Raw genomic sequence first — 18,989 nt, forward strand, 5'->3', positions numbered from 1 at the left:
TTCCCCTGACCATAGTGGGATGCGATTGTAGAACTGTTGTGAAATTTTGCCATGATATGAAAAGATAACAGTAGAGATACATTTCAGAAGAAAATCGAGTGACGGTTGCTGGAGCAAAATCTGCTATGGAACAAGTAGAAGACCCTGGTTGAGGAAAGTGCCATCAAGTTGCAGCTGACTTGTGGAATCCTATTGGGTTTTCTAGACAAAAGATGAACGTGTGTGGTTTTTCTATTGCCTGCATATGCACAGCAACCCTGGACTTCCTCTGTGGACTTGCGTTCAAGTAATAACCAGGGCCTTAGCGTCTGAGATTTGACAAGACCAGGCGAACTGGGACTCTCCAGGTCAGAAGTAGAATTGTGGCCCCCTCCCCACATACATTTCTACAGTTATCAAACTACCAGTGAAGAAATCTGGGCTAGGAAAACCTCTCCTGTTGCTAGACAGAAACAAGTGCCTGTACATAGCTCCAATTTTCCCCCATAGAAATCGTTTCCTTACGTTGTAACTCAATAATGACAGTAAATCAGGCTTGTTGACGCTTTTTATTGTGAGATGGGGGGTCTGGTAGAAAACTAGAAAATGACCAGGATGTAACAAGGAACTTAAAAAAAAAAAAGAAGTTTCAGATTTGTAACTCACATACATGAATACAGGAACAAATTGGCACAGAAATGTTAAACGTTGTTCCCAACACTGTTTAGAACATTATTCTAGCTTGGCTTACTAAGGAAATGAGTGTTTTATGGTTAGACTAATCTCTTAATAAAACTGCAGAGCATCATGCTATTAGTCAGACAGTGAATTTCAAAATTTAAGAGCTTTATATTAAAAACTGGGAAAAGGTAAAATGAACTGATTGCAATTGTAAAATTGATACATTCCCATTTTAATTCTTCTCTTCTACAGTCCAAGGCAAGTATAAATGTTAACGTAACACTGTTAAATCAAATCTCAATACAAGAGAACCAATTGCATCTCTACTTTAAATCTTATCAACTTTCCAAATTTTCATACTAAAATATATTATTGTATTAATACAAACTACAGTATTATACACTACACTGTGTAATAAATAAAGAAATATAAAAATAAGACACATAAATATAAAAGTTTTCTAAAACTAAAAAGGTACATATGTCAGTAAGAAGGGAATAATACTGCCGGGTTTGAAAACATACAGTACAAAATGCTGCACAGAGCTATGAACTAAAAGAAATAAAAATAATACTGATAGGTTAAAATCAGCTAACATTGTCAATAAATGGGGTCCAGAATAACTAACATTTGGAAACATTTATGAGCCCAGTAACATATCATGTATGTGTCTGAAAATGACTGAAATCAATAAAATTAGATAAGAAATTTCCCTCCCTAATTTACTGTAGAGAAATCTCCCCACGTAATTAAAAAAATACTGAAGAATTACATTATGAAATGTACCAGTGCTTTTTCACTTATTTGATGGCTGAGTGTCCCCCCCCACCCCATGATTTAGTTTACAGAGGTTTAATACAAATCAACAAATGCTAGTTATTGTAGGCCACATATTGGAGAAAGGCTGGTCAGAGCCTTTAAAATACTGAGAAATGGCACTTACAGCACACAAGGTCTTGCATAAGGCCAAAGGAGATACAAAGCTTCATGTCATATTCCTTCATATTGTTTTTTTTTAAAACTACATATTCCAGACACAATTACAAACACTGATTTTGACAACTTAGCTGTCCTTACCAGTATTAACATTGTTAGTCCCTGCAATCAGAACTCCACCACAATCTTTTCAAACTACGTTTTTTTTTTTCAACCACATGAGTAAGAAACTTCAGTTCTTCTATCAGCTGCTTCCTTAAGGCTAACAATACACTTTAAATGAGAACATGTTCTACTAACAACATCTAAATGTCATAAACTGCTACCTTCTCTAAGCTGAATTTACAAAGGTAGTCAAGCACTGTTTGGAACTGCATCATACCTTTCTGCTTAAAGGAATTCTGTAGTGCAGAAGTTCTCACATTTTAAAAAATATAATAAAAATACTGAAGCGGAATTAGCAGAATTGTTTTCACTGCTAACTTTTTTTTTTAAGGAACATAAATCTCTCCCAATAGTACAGCTGAACAACAACAACAAAAAAAGAAACCAAACAAAGAACAAATTAACCAACAAAAAGAATGAAAAATTAATACTGATAAAAACGAACTGATGTCCAACATATATCAAATAAAACATGTTTCCTACAACATGTTAAATCTTTGCTTTCAGAGTCACCATATCTCTTCTAACCTGTTTCATGTCAAACTTGTTCCTAAACTTTGAAAACTGTGTGAAAAATTACTATGTTTGAGGTTCAGGCACACCTGGATATATATATTTTTATATTTTGCTTTTTCTTTTTTTCATTTTTGTTACACAGTAGTGAACAGGAATCACAGTGCCCAGGCTACTGTGCTTCCATGAAAAGCATGTAGAGTATAGAACAACCTTCATTACCAGCTGAGATTTCTTTCTTTTGTTATACAAAACTCCGTTATCAGTTTGTTAAGCTTTATATGCATCTTCATCCGACACCCGCTCTGTTTTCGGTATAACTTCCTGTTTCACGCAGCTTTCTTCACTTACAGCTTCTTCACCCTTCCTGCTACTTTCAGTTTTTCCTTCCTCTCCCCCTTCCTCCTCCTCCTCCTCCTCCTCTTGTAATTCACCACATTCTTTTTCTTCTGATGGCTCCTCCGTCTCTTTGTCTTCCTCTTCCTCATCCTCTTTTTCACTGTCTTCCTCCTCTTCCCTTGTCAAGCTCTCTCTCTCATCTGAGTCGAGCGGGGAGGGAGAGGCCCCGGCCCCTGTGGGGTCACTGCTGAGGTGCTCTTGTGCCATCTCTTCCTGTTCTGTGCCATCTCGCTCTTCAGCTTCCCTTTTGCAATACGAGTAGCGGTGATTCATGTGCTGGGAGTAAGACCCCGAATGTGAAAAACGCTTGCCACATTTGTCACATTGATAGGGCTTTTCTCCAGAGTGCAGTCGCATGTGTTCGATCAAATGATGTTTGTGTTTAAACGCCTTTTTGCAGATGCCACACTCGTGCGGTCTTTTACCTGAAAAAGAAAATACAACTTCAAAATGTTAGCAGCTACAGGAACCTGAGGTTTGGCTGGGATGACTTTGACCTGCGGCACACAACATTTGTGCTTCCCCAACTCCAACAGCAGCTCCAAAATGCCCCCCTGAACCGTTTCTCCCAAGAACAGAATTTCAAGAGGCTTCTGGGACTGTGGCAGGAGGAGGTGAGAGATGTTCACCATGGATGACTATCATTCCTTCTGTGGAAATGCTACATTAGATCCAAGCTCATGGTGAGTAATGCTTGGGATCAGAGGACGCAGATTGTTGTTTTATATGGCTTCAACAATTACGTGTTAGTTTTAAATTGTTGTATGCTGCCCTGAGACAGCTGGGCTAAGTGGGGTGGTTTGATAAAGTCATCATCAGCAACAACAACAACAATAGTGTTTCCACTAGCTGGACTGGAATCTATTCACTGAATTTACATGCAGAGGTCCTGGGGGTTCACGAAAGAAATCCTGCTGCACAACCCTGTCATTTCTTAACTTGTGCCGCTGCTTTGTTTTGTTTTTAACCAGAAGGGCAAATTATTACCCCAAAGAAATGAAAACAGCCTGGAAAACATTTTGCCTGAACAGGTTACCATTTATAGGAAGGAGTGGTTCCTTCCTGCTGTTGCTTCTCACAACAGAGTGTAGGGTACGGACAACAGAATGTGAGCAGCATTTAGCAGAGGGAGAACCTGCAGTGGCCTCCTGCAGGTTTAGACTTTGTACAAGGTTTCTGTTGGGAGGTCCGTACTAATACTGACTAGTATGTTGACTCATATGTTGTAGAGGGGGAGCATGCTTCTGTGGCTAATGGCACTCTGGATATCCCTCTGGGCATATGACAGATTAGGTTGGGACACTGTTTTTTGAGGGTTGGGGTTTTGTTTTGTTTCTTGGCAGTGTTCTGGATTGTGCGGAAGGGCCTATGCATGCATGTTTTTACGAACATATGGCTCAAGGACCCTGATCTGGATGGCCCAGGTTAGCTTGATCTTGTCAGATCTTGGAAGCTAAGCAGGGATGGCCCTGACTAGTATTTGAATGGGAGACCAACAAGGAAGTCCAGGCTTGCTAAACAGAGGTAGGCAATGGCAAGCCACCTCTGAACATCTTATGCCTTGAAAACTCTATGGCAGGGGTAGTCAAACTGCGGCTCTCCAGATGTCCATGGACTACAATTCCCAGGAGCTCCTGGGAATTGTAGTCCATGGACATATGGAGGGCTGCAGCTTGACTACCCTTGCTCTATGGGGTTGCCATAAATTAGCTGTGACTTGATGGCACTTTACATACATACACAGAAATCATGGCAGACATTGGACTCAAAGCCATAGATTGGACTGAGGTGAGATGCAGCTCCCCACTATGCATGGCTATCAAGTTACAGCTAACCCCTTAGGGTTTTCAGACCAAGAGACTAACAGAGGTGGTTTGCCATTGCCTGCCTCTGTGTAGTGAACCTGGTATTACCTAGTGATCACCCATCCAAATACTAACTAGGGTCAACTCTGCTTAGCCTTTGAGATCTGACAAGGCTAGGCAACCCAGGTCAAAGCAAGGACAATAGCGTACAATGTTTTAGAGAAGGGAAATCAAAGGTATTAACTGGGCAAGGAGCCTAATTCTGAAAACATGAAGCTGTTGCCCAATTCATAAAAAGAACTAATGGCAGTAAGTTATTGCTAGTTCCCTTCAGTGAAAAACCTAGAAACTGTTGGGTTAAGAGATGACTCAGGTGCACCTGCTATTGTTTGAATCCTAAAAGAACCATCACCTGTTGAAATTAACTCTGGTATAGTTAACTGATGCTGGGAAATCAATCATAAACACCATGGCCAAATTAGTTATGATGGTGGCAGACATGTTTGATTTTTATGTACCTGTCCTATTTAAGGACAAAGCAAGGATAGCGTAGGATCTAATTTTTATAACAGAAGGCAATAGGAGCTGAATTTGCGTCTCTGTCTTACTCCATTATGCTGGTTATGGTATTTCCCCCTCTTGCCTGGCTCCTTGCTTATACCCTTTCATGAATGAAGAAGATACATGAACAACTAGTATGGCTGTTCTTCTCTCCTCTAGCTTGGCCCATAACATTTGTCATAATTAAAATCAATGAACTGGATGTTAGATTGCTGATCAATGTCCACATCATCTAGATGTGTAAGTCATGCTCATGTGCTACATGACTGGTATCCACTTCTGCATAACTGTGAACATTTACTGAGCTGGCTAGTAGTCCCTTTCGATGTGAATGTGGGAGGCACATCCTCAACTGGGGCCAACAGTTGTAACAAATGTGAGTATGAACAGGTCTAGGCCAAAGCAATACCCTTCAGTCATTTACCTTATTGCTCACATACCTGTGTGTTCATATTTATGTCTTAAGAGTGAGCTACTCTTCTGGAATATTTTATCACACAAATCACAAGCATACATTCCATTTTCTGTCTTTCTCATCTTCTTCTTCGGTGGTGTGGAATCAGAATCATTCTGATCTTCCACATTTGATACCCCTTCTGAGCTAGTGTCTTGTCTTTCGTCCTAAGAAATTAAGGAACAAAATTCTTAGAACTGTTAAAATGCAACATATGCAACAGGGGGACACTTGAGACAGGCCATGTTATAGTTACTGTACTTGATTAATGCACCCACCATTTGTGCAGTGACATCTCTTTCTTTATGAACCTGCCATTCTAACTTGGCTAATAACTGGAAAATCAGAACAGTAGTAGATACATGGGGCCTATAAATAAGTCTCAAGAATGGAAAGGAAAAGACATTCTAAAGGAAGAACCAGACCAAACATTTCATAGGGACACCAATTATAGACTGAAAAGCTTTATAAAGACACTTGGGCCATGTATTTATCAAAATTGTTTTAAAGGCTTTTAGCAGGATATGGTTCATTATTTCACTACTTTGGTAAATGAAAATACCCGAAAACAACAACTCATTTTCCAAAACTCTGCAGTACTAGAATGGTTGTGTTGTTTAAAAATGGCTTTTCTCCTCTTTCCTATATCTACATATGTTTCTAATGTATTTATTGTTGATAATAATAATAATATCATCAGCCATTGATAATTTGTTCTAGTAAAACCAGATTACATTTCGATTCAGATCAGCAATACAATAAAATGACACAGAGAATAAGAATACATTAGAATGGGTGGGAGGCAATATACGTTATCTTCATATAAAGTATTCAACCTTCAATAGATAATGAAATAAAATATAGGCTCATATACTTTGAGGCAACATTGTCACGAGAGGCGGGGTATAAATTCAAGAATAAATAAATAAATAAATAAATAAATAAAGATAGATAGATAGATAGATAGATAGATAGATAGATAGATAGATAGATAGATAGATAGATAGATAGATAGTAAAATCTGGCCCCCAGACAGGGTTCAAAAGATGGCTGGTCGAATGGAGTTATCCAAGCTAGAAAAATTCAACCTGTGGTTTTCATAGGCATAGAACAGTTAAGAAACCGCCATGAAATGCTGAGTCTGAGGAACTGTTTATACGATGAAACCACTGAGGATGAAAGCCACTTTGAAAACGGGGTATAGAAAAAAAAGATGTGTTTATCCGGAACACATTTTGGCTTATGTTTGCATGTTACAGGTATGCAGATAATATCTATTGAATATTAATTATTGAAGTTATTCATTTCGTTCAATAAATGTGAACAATTACGAACAAAAATAGATTACACCTTTTTGATAGCCAACCGGTCAATTTTTTCTACTCCAGACAGGGTTGGCAGAGGATCCACATATGAAAAAAAGCCTCGTGATAGAATATCTAGCCACAGGCTGCAGCGTAACAGACCCCAACATGGGAAGGCCACTCTTTTACTGCCAAGTAGTCTCCTAGGTAGACACACTGCAGCTGGAATTGACAGTTCTCCCCTTGATGTTCTTACTTGAGTTGCCTGAACACTCTAAGATGGCAGCTGTCTCCTCGTGAGGTTTTGGCCATGCCATAGAGATTAGCCTTTGCTGGCAGCTGTGTTGGTGAAGCCCCTGCTGGAAGGGCCTCTTACCAAGGTGCCTGAGAACAGGTGTTATTTAATTACTAGGCCACATCCCATGATATCACGTATGCATTTTTTTCAATGGCGCTCTTTTCCTCAAGTTTCCCACCCACTTGCTCTTTGTTGAAGTCATCATGTCAGGCATAGTAGCGTGACATCACTGAAGCCCATACACAAGATCTCACAGGTCAGCCAAGTGGATCAAATGGTTCTACAGCCAAATGAGAGGAAAGGCAGTAGAGGGCAAAGGAGGAGGAAGAAAATGACACCAGAAGAAACAGTACTAGTCAGGGGGGTGAACTGGCACTAAACCAACTTTTAGTCAATGTGAACGTCTGGTAGAACAGTCTTCTCTTTGGCATTGTGTTCAGGTAGAATGTATTATTTAAAAGCAGAGTTTTGAAAGCAAAGACTAAAGAAGAAAAGAGCTGTTTTTTTATACCCCACTTTTTACTGCCTGAAGGCAGCTTACAATCACCTTTCTCTCTCCACAACAGACACTCTGTGAAGTAGGTGTGGGTGAGAGAGCTCTAAGAGAACCGTGACTAGCCCAAAGTCACCTAGCTGGCTGCATGTGCAGGAGTGGGGATTCAAGCCCAGTTCTCCAGATGAGAGGCTGCCGTTCTTAGTGCTACACCATGCTTACTTGGCCATAATCTCACACCATAATCATGGAGACTGCGAAGAAATCTCAAACATGCCTAACATTTTCTTTAGACCATTTAAGGAAGGAATCCAAAATGTAAACAAAAAACACCCCCCACCCCATTATGAAAGCTCTGAAAATCCAGGCAATGCAAGGGAATCCCATTGAAGGTTAGCAAGTGAAATAACAATCTCAGCGTCTTGCTATATTCTATGTATAGTCAAGAGACTAAATCATAAAGTATATGTCTAAATGGTTGGTAGCAGATTGAGTGAAATGCCCACCCCTTTTATTATACTCAATGTTAAGTAGGTCGCAATAATCATCCAAGCAGTGCCATTCAAAAATAATCTAACATTAGCAACACCATGTTTCCCCCACTTTGACAGGTAGAGTCTTTAGTTTGAAATCTGCCACATCATCTTATGTTTTTGCATAGAAATACATATAACCTTAGATACCTGACTTCCATTGGGCTGCACCTGCTGTTTTGGTGTTTCTTGAACGGTAGAGTTGACGGTGGTGGAATAAGTATAAGCTACCTGTGGTATAAGAATGGTCTGCTTATTGGCAGCGAGAGCTCTTAAGCACGGAACACTGTTCTGGTCGGCAATAGCAACAATGGTAGGTAACTGGGCAGTAACTGTAGGTATAGCGATATTTATGGGATTGGCACTTGGTGGGATTACATTTACAACTGGTTCAGAGTCTGTAATACTGCTGTCCTTTTGCGGTTCTTTTTTTGCACAAGTTAAGTTCAAAGGTTCTTCTTGGACAGAATAAACACTGTTCTGGTAAACACTAGTTATAGTAGATCGTTCCAAGGACTCTCCGTGTTGCTTTGGTAGTGAAAGGTCAAGAGGTTCTATTTGTGGCTCTTCCTGGACACCCTCATTAGGGTACGCAAGACCCTGTGAATTTCTAGATGAAGAGAGGTTAAGAGGCGATGGGGATGGCGTGTTATTCCGCGAATCGTTCCGAGTAGATCCGGCGGATACAGTCTGTGGTTTTTCTGGTTTGGGAGGGAGTTGAGAGTCTGATGGGATGTCCTGCTGCTCTTTTGCATTTGTAAGTCCCGTAGGGGCTTCATTATCAACAGAATTTTTTAATTTGTCAGGCTCAGGGGAAGATGGTCCTGAGGATGGGACAGAAATTTGGCCAGCTTGCATTTTTTCAAACCACTTTTTGACGACGTCCAATGGCAAGTTTACTGAATCAGCAATTTTGGAGAGCTCTCCTGAGCTTGGTTGTGCATTTAATGCATAATAGGCTTTTAGGAGGGATAAAAGATTCTTTAAAGGAGGTTGACCGGGTGATAGGTTGGCCTCCCCTGCTTCTGATGAACCAGAGGATTCGGACTTTTCAGCTTCTGTGCCACTGAGCTGAGGTGGCTGAGAGACATTTTTCACATCATAGTGCTTTGATTCTTGAAGTGCATTAAGATCTCCCGGGCAGTCATCACGAAGAAGGCAAGTGCTATCATTGGTCTCTCCTTCAAAGCTTTTTTCTTTCTCAGACTTCACTCTGAGATCTTCGGGTAACTTTTCAGATTTGCAGCTGTTTGCTGGGGCAGAATTCTCTTTTTTCAGGTTCTGTGGAACCACCTGAAGTTGGCTAGGCTGCTCCAGACTGTAGTTGATGATAATTTTGGTTGTCCCGTCTTGATCAACCAAAGGAAGACTGATAGCTGAAATGAGGGAATGTCCAGCTTGTTGAATGGATGCAGTATTGATTGTTTCTTGTTCTTTGGATGTAAGACTGGTGTGACTGTTCTCCAATACTTGCCTTATAACATTGCCATCCACCGCAACTTTGAGTACATTTTGAATGTCACTTAAATTGATACTTATTGGAGACACCAGACCGACGGTTGGCAAAACAACAGCTTGCACCACACCCTGAGGAGAACTGGTTGCCTGTAATTGGCTACCAGCAGTAAAAACCCCATTTTGCAAAGGGGCTGAACAATTGATTCCTGAAGCAACCACTATGGGCTTAAACTCATAATCCACAGGTTCAGTTTTAATTTGGTTTACAGGAAGTTGTTCTTGTAAGGGCTTGTTTTCTATTTTCTGCCGTACTTGTGGTCTTGCTGGGCTACCTGGTGACGCAGAAAGGGACGGGGAAGAGCACTGAGATGTCTTGATCCCTGATCGTGCTCGGCCATTCACAGGCACCAAACCAATGCATTTTTTGCTGCTTATATGGGAGCTGTAGGAACCAGAATGGGAAAAACGTTTCTTGCAGTTTGGGCACTCATATGGCTTCTCTCCTATGGGGGAAGAAAAGATAGAGCATTATAATATAGACAATGAAATAAAGGCATGTTATTTACAGCCACGATCCTCAAGCTTTTCAAATGTGAAAGCCTTATGGTCAAGGCCAAAAATAACATCCACCATGGAAGCTGGCCTCACTGCTAGGGCAGGAGGGAGAAGAGATGGAAGATCAGCTCTTGCCAAACCCCTCCCATCTGGGATTTAGTTGGGGGTATGAACTGTAATTTTAAAGTTTTAACCTTTGCATATGTTTTAATGCTGATCATTGCAAGGGCGGGATATAAATATTTTGTTGTTGTTATTGTTATAATAGCATCAAATGGGCCTCCCCCAGGCAACCCCCCCCCCCAGGAATGCCCTCTGACAGGCACATTGGAAAACTGCTGGGATGTTGGGATTTGAATGTGCCGAGATTTTAATACTCTGTCTTGTTTATTGGCTTAAGGTTTTAATACTTAAGTTTTATTATTATGTATTGTCCAGCACCCTGAGCTGTATGGGAGGTATATAAATAAAAATAAATAAATGAATAATAAAATACATGTAGACCATTATCCAGGCCTGGTTCCAGGTTTTGGGGTTCCCCTCCCGCCATGAATGCCTCCTTCATGTTTGTGTTCTTCCACTGTCTACTTACAAACCGTCCCACTGCTTTATGGTCACAGCTGCCTGCAGCCCTTTTTGCAATGCCACTGGCCACTGCTTGCAGCAGGGAGCATAGTGGATTGCTAGCAAGTGGGTGTGCAGGGGACATCGGCAACAGTGGGTCCTTCCAAAGTTTCTGGGCTCAGGCAGCTGCTTCACCTCAGTGCATGCTGACACTGCCTCTGCCATTGTACTACTCTTGCATGCAATTTTGCAATAAAAGTCTTGGAATGAAGCATTACAATGAATACAGACCAGTGAAAGTGAGTGACCTAACCTCCACAGGGACACAAGCAGTTCACTGCACACTCTCTTTAAGCATATTGCAAGGGGACATTTACTGGGTTGTGTCTAATGTTCACCACAAAATCAGGATTCCTTGCAAGTGCCCAAAACAGGTATTTGCGTTCTGGAATTGTTGGGGTTATCGAATCAGTGTTTGTGTTTAGAGTTCTTCCTTGGGAAAGGGTTTTTAAAAAAAATCAATTTCAAAACAAGGATACCAGTATGAACGGCGAAGTACAACAGGCATTTTTAAATTATAATAAAACAAAATCAGAAATGTTCAGAAGTAACATTGTATCTTTGGCTAAAGAAACAATGCATTGCTACCCCACCCTAAACTCTGATATAGATCAGGAATATAGATATAGATCAGGAATGTTTTATGTATTGTTGTTTGTTCTTATGTAAACCGCCCTGAGCCCCCGGGGAGGGCGGTATATAAATATAATAAATAAGAGTAAGAATAAGGAATAGATCAGGGGGGTCTGTGGGCATTCCAGAAGGAGTCCACAGCCTTTCCCCTCCTTCGTTAATGGAGTCAGCCACAAACTAGGGAACTGGCTGCTTCCATTGCTCCCCCCCCCCTCCTGAGCATGACTAATCTTGTGGTTTCTGTGCTGGGGAAAGGGTAGAGCCTGCATGCCTACTCCCCCCTTAAAATGCCTCCTGTCTCTCCCCCCCTCATGCTCTTTGAGTTTGTCTATTAAAGCAGGTCGTGATGTCATTTCCAGGGTCGTCAAGGAAGCGTTGTCAGCTGGCATTACTTCCAGTGCTCCTCAAAGCCTGAAAGATTATTTCAGGGGCTCCTCCATGGTCAAAAGATTGAAAAAGGCTGGTCTAGACGGCATGATAACTTCTTGGCTCGCACATTCAAACTATCTATATGGCATTCCTTTGCTCTTCAGTCAAAACATAAGATACAATTTATACTACAGGACTATTAGTAGGTGCAGTTTTTACACTACAAAAGGTAGAGAAAGAGTAGACAATATTCTGCTCTGGCATGAAAGATATGGAATATTTACCACTGTGAATTCGTAGATGTTCCTTTAAATGATGCTTATATTTGAAAGCTTTCCCACATTCAGTGCACTTAAATTTTCGGTTACCACTTGATTGAGTCACATGTCTCTGTAAGAGAAAACACGACCATCATTCAGAAAAGAGAAAACAAGTATCATGGAACTTGAGTACGTGTGGAATAATACATGAATCTCTTATTTGCAGCAGAAAACTGAGAAATTCAAAGTTTTATAGAGTTAAAAGAATCAACAGATGATTGAAGAAATTGTTTGTGAAAAATAAGCTAGTAAGAAAAAACAGATGAACAGACAAGTTAGGAGTAACAAAAATCATTTTGCCCTTTATCAAAATTTTGGGTAGAGGTAGTGTTGCCATTTTAGATGCCTAAGAAAGTCAGGCAAAGCATTCCTTTATTTTCTTTGTAAAAGACATCCAAAGAATCTGGGATATGAGACAAAGAAACATTAAAGCCTATTTAAATTTTAATCATTTGACTTGATTTTTTTCCTGTTTACATGCTTCCAGCTCTTACTGTTGGCCTTGAATTCCTTTATGTAACGACATCGCAGGACTGCTCTAGGGAAGATGGTCCAGTAACAAACACACTCAGTCGTAAATCAATCTCCAAATAAATATACAATTGTATGTTAAGAAGTTAGTAGAGCTTGCAAATAACTAATAATCATCATTAATGGTTACACAGAAGCCACAATTCATACTAACAAATGGCATCTCATTTTTAAATGTCTGCAATAGGATTTTGCCCCTAGGATGTATGTTGATTTCTGGGAAAGATTAACTTAAAAGCACAGGTGGGGGGCTGGATCAAAAGATGCTTTCACCAACAGCAGACTCTTCCCCTAGTGGAAAAGACATGTTCAACTCAACATATTTAGAAGAGATGTTTTAAGCAAGAAAAAAGTCATGTTTTTACCTTCCCAAGGAATTATTTTTCTCTAACACTTTATTAAACACAGACTTAATTGGATTTAACAAAGTTCATGGTTACATAAGAGTTTAGATTCCAGAAATCCTTGCTCATCTTGAGCAATGCTTTTTTACTTTGGTGCTCGCTGAAATGTTTTGATACAAGTCAATGAATTTAGTTCAAAACTCTCTGGAGCTCTAGCAAACACCAGTGAAGGTTGTGAGCCCCCAGTCCCATACATGGTGGCCCGTGGGTGACCTGAGTTCTGCCTATCTGACAAAAATTGCTCGACGCATGTCTTTCTTTTCATTTTGTGCCCCTATAACAGGATACTCATATGTATAAGCCTACTCCCCTGAAAATATGGCAGTCATGGAATACTATACAAACAAGCCCTGCCCAATTCTAATCGAACACTGGGTTTCAGAATCAATCCAAGGGCATCCAAAGCTCGGGGCAATATCACCAACAACTAGACTACTGTGACAAGTACTATATGCAATTGCCTTTGAAGATGAGTTGGAAATGATGTCTGACAAATTGAGATCCATGAAAACAGAGATTTGTCTGTGATGGGAAAGAGCACAACTTTGCAAGCTTTCCCTTTGTTCCTCATTCCTCCTTTCTTGTATGGAGCACAACTAAAAGCTTTTGGCTTTGGGAAACTGAAGCAAGCTTCAATTTACTATAAAGTACAGCCCACTGTTCTCATTGACCGTTTACGCACTGGAGGTTTCATGCCAGGCTGTAGGCTGGAATTTTAGTTGTGGCAGGTTGCCCCGCCTCTTCCTGCACCACATGGGGGGTCATTTGGCCTGGTGCACCTCATCCGCCCCCTATTTGTGCTCCTGCACAGGAGCTGGGGCAGTGAAGTTCCCAGTGCGTAAACGGTCATGGAGATGCAAGGCAGATCACATCATGCAAAACAATGTAATCAAATAGTGTAAGGCACCCAATGAACAACAGAATAGGAATGAGTTTACAAAACTTAGAAAAGCAATGCATAAAGAAAATAGTATCAGGCATGACAATTCAGAAAAAATGTATCCACAGAAGTAGAACACAGTGCAGGAAGACCAGGATAAAACATACAGTAAACCCTAAGAGTTTACTCTTAGTTTACATACACTAAACCCTAAGGTGAGCTCTACCAATGGTCCATCTAGTCCAGCTTCCGGTCTCACAAGATAGCCAACAAGTTCTTCTGGAGGTCCATCAACGGGGCGTTCCATTTTAAAATTATGTAATCCATCTTGCGTCTGACTAAGGAAGGTGTACTATAAATGGAATAAATAAATCTTGGTTGTTTTCCCTACAGGAGACCAATGCAGCCGCCCCTTTGGAATTATTTCCTGCACCCAATATACTCCAGGTTTTATAGTACCAAGTTATAAATCTACTGCCTATGTTGTGAGGAGATAGTATGCTGGATTTGGATCGAGGGTACCTAGATTCAACAGAGGCATGCAGTTTTTGGGTGCAATCCAAACAACAATGACACAATCCACTTATATGCGTATCCCACTGATTTCCATTGGAATGCACCCACCAAATAAACTTGGCAGCTTTTTTATCATCTAGCCACAGTTCCCAGGATGCAAGGTGTGAAAAGTAGAGATTATACTTCATGTGGTGAAGACTGGTGAGTTCAAAATTAAAAAGTTGACTCTACACTTTAAAGAGTTATATAAAGAATTAAAAAGCAACAAAAAGCCTGACACAAAATTTAAGATTTGTAGTTCCAAAGCACTGTTATTCTTGCACATTTCCCACTGCAGCCCTAAACGAGTACCCCTGAGAACTGAAATATTGAAATGCAGCATAATTATTAGCTGTATGGTGATGTCTAACCAATCCACAAGATCTGTCCCATGCTGTGTACAGCTTGCACATTGGCTGCATGCCAGAGTATTTCTGAGGTGTGGTATCTGCTCAGACAACCTGAAATCAGTTCACCAGTGATGATAGTGGAGACATACATGTATCTCCTGCTGCTCTTTAACTCATGTGTCTCTTTTCTCATTGAAATAATACCACAAAATCCCCCTTTTCTCTCCCATTGTTTGGAATCAGGACAGGAACAACTTCCTCTATAATGACCATAATCAATGTTTACAATTCAACAATTTTTTGCATGGATATACTGCCCAGAAATGAGGAACAGAATGTGAACTTAAGATCTTGCGTTTATTTATGGCATTGGACTCTGGCCAAACCACAGCCATACAACCAATACGAAATGACTCTGTGTAACCACAAATTGCTAATAAAGGTTATTGTAACAGTATAAAACTGTCTCACTGTCACAGCATAGGGAAAGTTTAGCTTTCATCTTCTTGGTGTCTGTTTGATTTTTAGTTACTCAGTTAGCAATGTTGTTCTGCTTTTACACAAAGGATTTTCCCTATTTCAGCCACCCAACTTGTGTGGTTTTTCTTCTTTATGTTTCCACCCAACGTCATCTTGCACCCATGCCCCAACTGTGGGCAGGGTTTCGTTTTGTTTTTCGTGAAACGAATGCTGTTTTATAAAACAAGGCCAGCAAAATCCCCCAAACTTCCCTGCCATGTTGCGGTTGTTGCCATTTTTTTTAACATGTCCAGAAGCGAGGGGCCAACTTTCAGTTTCAATGAAAAGGAATGCCTCCTTTATTTTTGCCTCCTCCACACTGCTGTATGCACTTATTTGTTTGTTTTTTGAGCATTAAGTAACATCGCAGTGCTGTGGTCCTCAGACATATTTCCATGTTTTGGGAAGGGATGGATATCACAGAAGTTTGTAAGCAATACCACACTGGGACCAATTTTGGAGAGGGGCAGTTTAGAAATTCACAAAGAAACAAACAAACAAACACTCGTCTTACTGAGACAGGAGGATTGGGTGGGTCGAGGATGCCTGGCTTACTGCTATTAACATAACCAAAGAAAACACCCACATTTGCTGCTGTGCTTGGACTAACTAACTAGAAATGCAAAGAGATTCCTTGACAGCCAGAGAGGAGGAAATCTGCTTGCCTAGAAAGGGAGTGGGGTTTGGACCCAGCCTAGAATACAAAGAGATTCTTTGACACAGAAGGAGAAGGGAATTTGCTTACCAAGTGCTGAAATGTATTTATTTATTGTATGGCATGTGTGTTATGTAGCCAGGAGATCCTAAGATTGTCTGGCAGCCAGGCAGGAGATGTTTAGAGGTGGTTTGCCATTGCCTGTCCCTGAGTCATGACCCTTGTGTTCCTTGGAGGTCGCCCATCCAAGTGCTAGCCATGGCCGACTCTTCTTAGCTTTTGAGATCTGATGAGATTGGATTTGCCTGGACTACCCAGGTTGGAAAACTGAAATGCTGCTGTAACCTAGTGATGAACTAATTCAGTGGGGATTTACTGGCCCCACTGCCTTGCCCAATGAGTGAGGAACTCACTTATTAATTCATTAGAACATGAGAGGAGATAATTCAACTGCCTTTCCCAGGGCAGTAATGTTACACAAATGAAGGGAGGAATTTGTTCATTAAAGGAGGTAAGCAGGGAGAGTAAGGCAGAAAATTTCAAATACTGCCATATTCCTTAGCTGTGCTCATCAAACCCTGAGGTCTGAAATAAACAACCCAACTTTGAGCTATTCTCAAGCAACAGAATGCATGCATTCCAAAATATAGAGAAGAAAAGTTGGGCAGAGAATTATAACAGTGAGCTAGGATTGCCAACTCTGGGTTTGGAAATACCTGGAGATTTTGGGAGTGGAGCCTGAGTGGGGCAGGGTTTGAGGAAGGGGGTGGGGTCTTCAATGGCACAGAGCCCACCTTCCAAAGTGACCATTTTCTCCATGTGAACTGATCTCTGTTGCCTGGTGAAGAGTTGTAATCCCAGGTGATCTCCTGTCACTACCTGGAGGTTGAGACCCCTACTTTGGCCTGACCTGGGGCAGGAGGGGAGGATCCAATGTGTATCTGGTATGAAAGGGAAAACAAGGCAAATAATTGTGGGAGAGCTGATAACTCTGCTGCATATGGAATTGCAGTTAAGCATACAGATTTCCGAACATTGTACCACCTGCATGAACACGACTTATTCCCTTTTCATATGGAAGCAGCCTTGCTCATCCCACGGCATGCCATAGAAAAGTAACATGTTGAAATATTTTGCATCCTTGCTCAAAAGATTGCACCACTGTTTTATTTCATAATTTATTAATTAAAATATGTCCCATCTTTTGGTTTAATAAAATCTCCTAAGCAGTCAGCATCGATAACAAGTTGACAAAACTATTAATAAACATCTTGGTACAAAGCGCAAGAAGCTTCAATAACAGCAATTATTACAACAGCATAACTTAGTCAATGAAACTTAACAAATTTGAGTATAAATTAGGTTTAAAACGGAAACCCAACACAACAACTAGTAACTCTTGAATGGTCCAACAGAGATTCATGATACACTTACTTGATCTCTTCCTGATTTATGTGATGTCATATGGCGTTCAAGTTGTGTTCTGTATGCAAATGTGTAACTGCATAAGGAGCAACTAAAGTTATCTTCATTTTTTTCATGGCGATATTTAATGTGTTCTTTCAGAGAGGTAAAGCGTTTGTATCCTCTATCACAATAAGGACATGTAAGCAGCTGGGAAAATGCATCCGGCGTGCCTGAATAAGAATGAGAAAAGATTTTCTTCTTTATCTGATTTTTAAAGCACATGGTATAAACATCAATATAGCAAGGATGTAAGTTGATTCGTTAAAGGTAAAGGTAAATGTATCCCCTGTGCAAGCACCAAGTCATGTCTGACCCTTGGGGTGACGCCCTCTAGCATTTTCATGGCAGACTCAATACGGGGTGGTTTGCCAGTGCCTTCCCGTCATTACCGTTTACCCCCCAGCAAGCTGGGTACTCATTTTACCGACCTCAGAAGGATGGAAGGCTGAGTCAACCTTGAGTCGGCTGCTGGGATTGAACTCCCAGCCTCATGGGCAGAGCTTTCAGACTGCATGTCTGTTGCCTTACCACTCTGCGCCACAAGAGGCTCTTAAGTTGACTCTCTAGCGTGTATTAAATTTGGGTATGGGTCCCGGAGTTCTGAATTTCGTAGGATATTCATATTACTGGGTGATTTCATCCAGTAAGGGGTACTGCTTTACCTGGCCTACATTTAGAGGCCCAGATCTCGTCTGTTGAATGTTGTGCTTTTGATCAGGTTTAGGTGATACAGGAGCTATGACCAATCCTCAAAAGTATAATATGGCTATAGTGATCCATGTTCTGACGGCATCCAGTTTAGATTACTGTAATGTACTTTATGTGGAGCTGCTTTTGGAAACTTCAGCTCTTTCAAAATGCTGCAGACAGGCTATTGTCTGGGACAGGATACAGGGAATCATATTGCTCCAGTGGTCTGCACTGACTTCCCATTTATTTTTGCACACAATTCAAAGTGCTAGTTCTTACCTCAAAAGCTTTCAATGGCTGGCGGCCAAGGTACACAAAGGACCCCCTCCTCCCATACTGTCCAGCCTTCTAGCTAAGATCCATCTCACAAACCTTGCTCTCTGTAGCCTCCACCTTTAGAGGTAAGGTGGGTAGCAACCAGGGAGAGGGCTTTTTCAGTAATGGCAATCTTGCTTGTGGAATGCCCATACCTTTGAGACTTACTTGGTGCATAAATGCACTCGTTTAGGCACCAGATTACTCAGATATTTAATTAAGGGGTTGACCTGCTTATACTATTCTAGTCTGGAAACTTATTTTAAGCTGCCTCTGATCTGTTTTCTCCCCAATACTCAATTTTAATCAATACCGTTAATGATTTGTTTTAATCATTCGTTTTGTAAGCCCCCTTGGGCAGGATCCTTAAGAGGCAGCATAAACATTTTCTAAATAAGTAACATACATTGAAAGGGAAAGATTTTCCACCCTCCCCTACTCTGTAATACTGCAGTTACTGAGAATAAATTAGAGAAAAATCAGTATCTCAGTGAAGTTGACAGTCAAGATTCCCACCACAGTAAACCAGAGCTTAGATAACTA

General features: G+C 40.8%; 1 protein-coding gene across 4 annotated transcripts in view; it reads right to left on the minus strand.

Moving 5' to 3' along the window:
* Window positions 1–529: 529 nt before the first annotated feature.
* Window positions 530–18,989, minus strand: part of ZEB1 (zinc finger E-box binding homeobox 1) — an 81,359-nt gene continuing 62,899 nt past the window's right edge. For all 4 annotated transcript variants that reach the window (XM_077303398.1, XM_077303394.1, XM_077303397.1 and 1 more), the window contains exons 5-9: window positions 17,409–17,611; window positions 12,045–12,150; window positions 8,272–10,082; window positions 5,480–5,660; window positions 530–3,098 (exon numbers count right to left, since the gene is read on the minus strand). In XM_077303398.1, coding sequence (XP_077159513.1) covers window positions 2,545–3,098; window positions 5,480–5,660; window positions 8,272–10,082; window positions 12,045–12,150; window positions 17,409–17,438 — 2,682 coding nt within the window. In that variant the 5' untranslated portion in view covers window positions 17,439–17,611 and the 3' untranslated portion in view covers window positions 530–2,544. The remainder of the gene's footprint in view (window positions 3,099–5,479; window positions 5,661–8,271; window positions 10,083–12,044; window positions 12,151–17,408; window positions 17,612–18,989) is intronic.

The sequence above is a fragment of the Paroedura picta genome, chromosome 11, assembly GCF_049243985.1.
Source record: "Paroedura picta isolate Pp20150507F chromosome 11, Ppicta_v3.0, whole genome shotgun sequence".
Lineage (NCBI taxonomy): Eukaryota > Metazoa > Chordata > Lepidosauria > Squamata > Gekkonidae > Paroedura > Paroedura picta.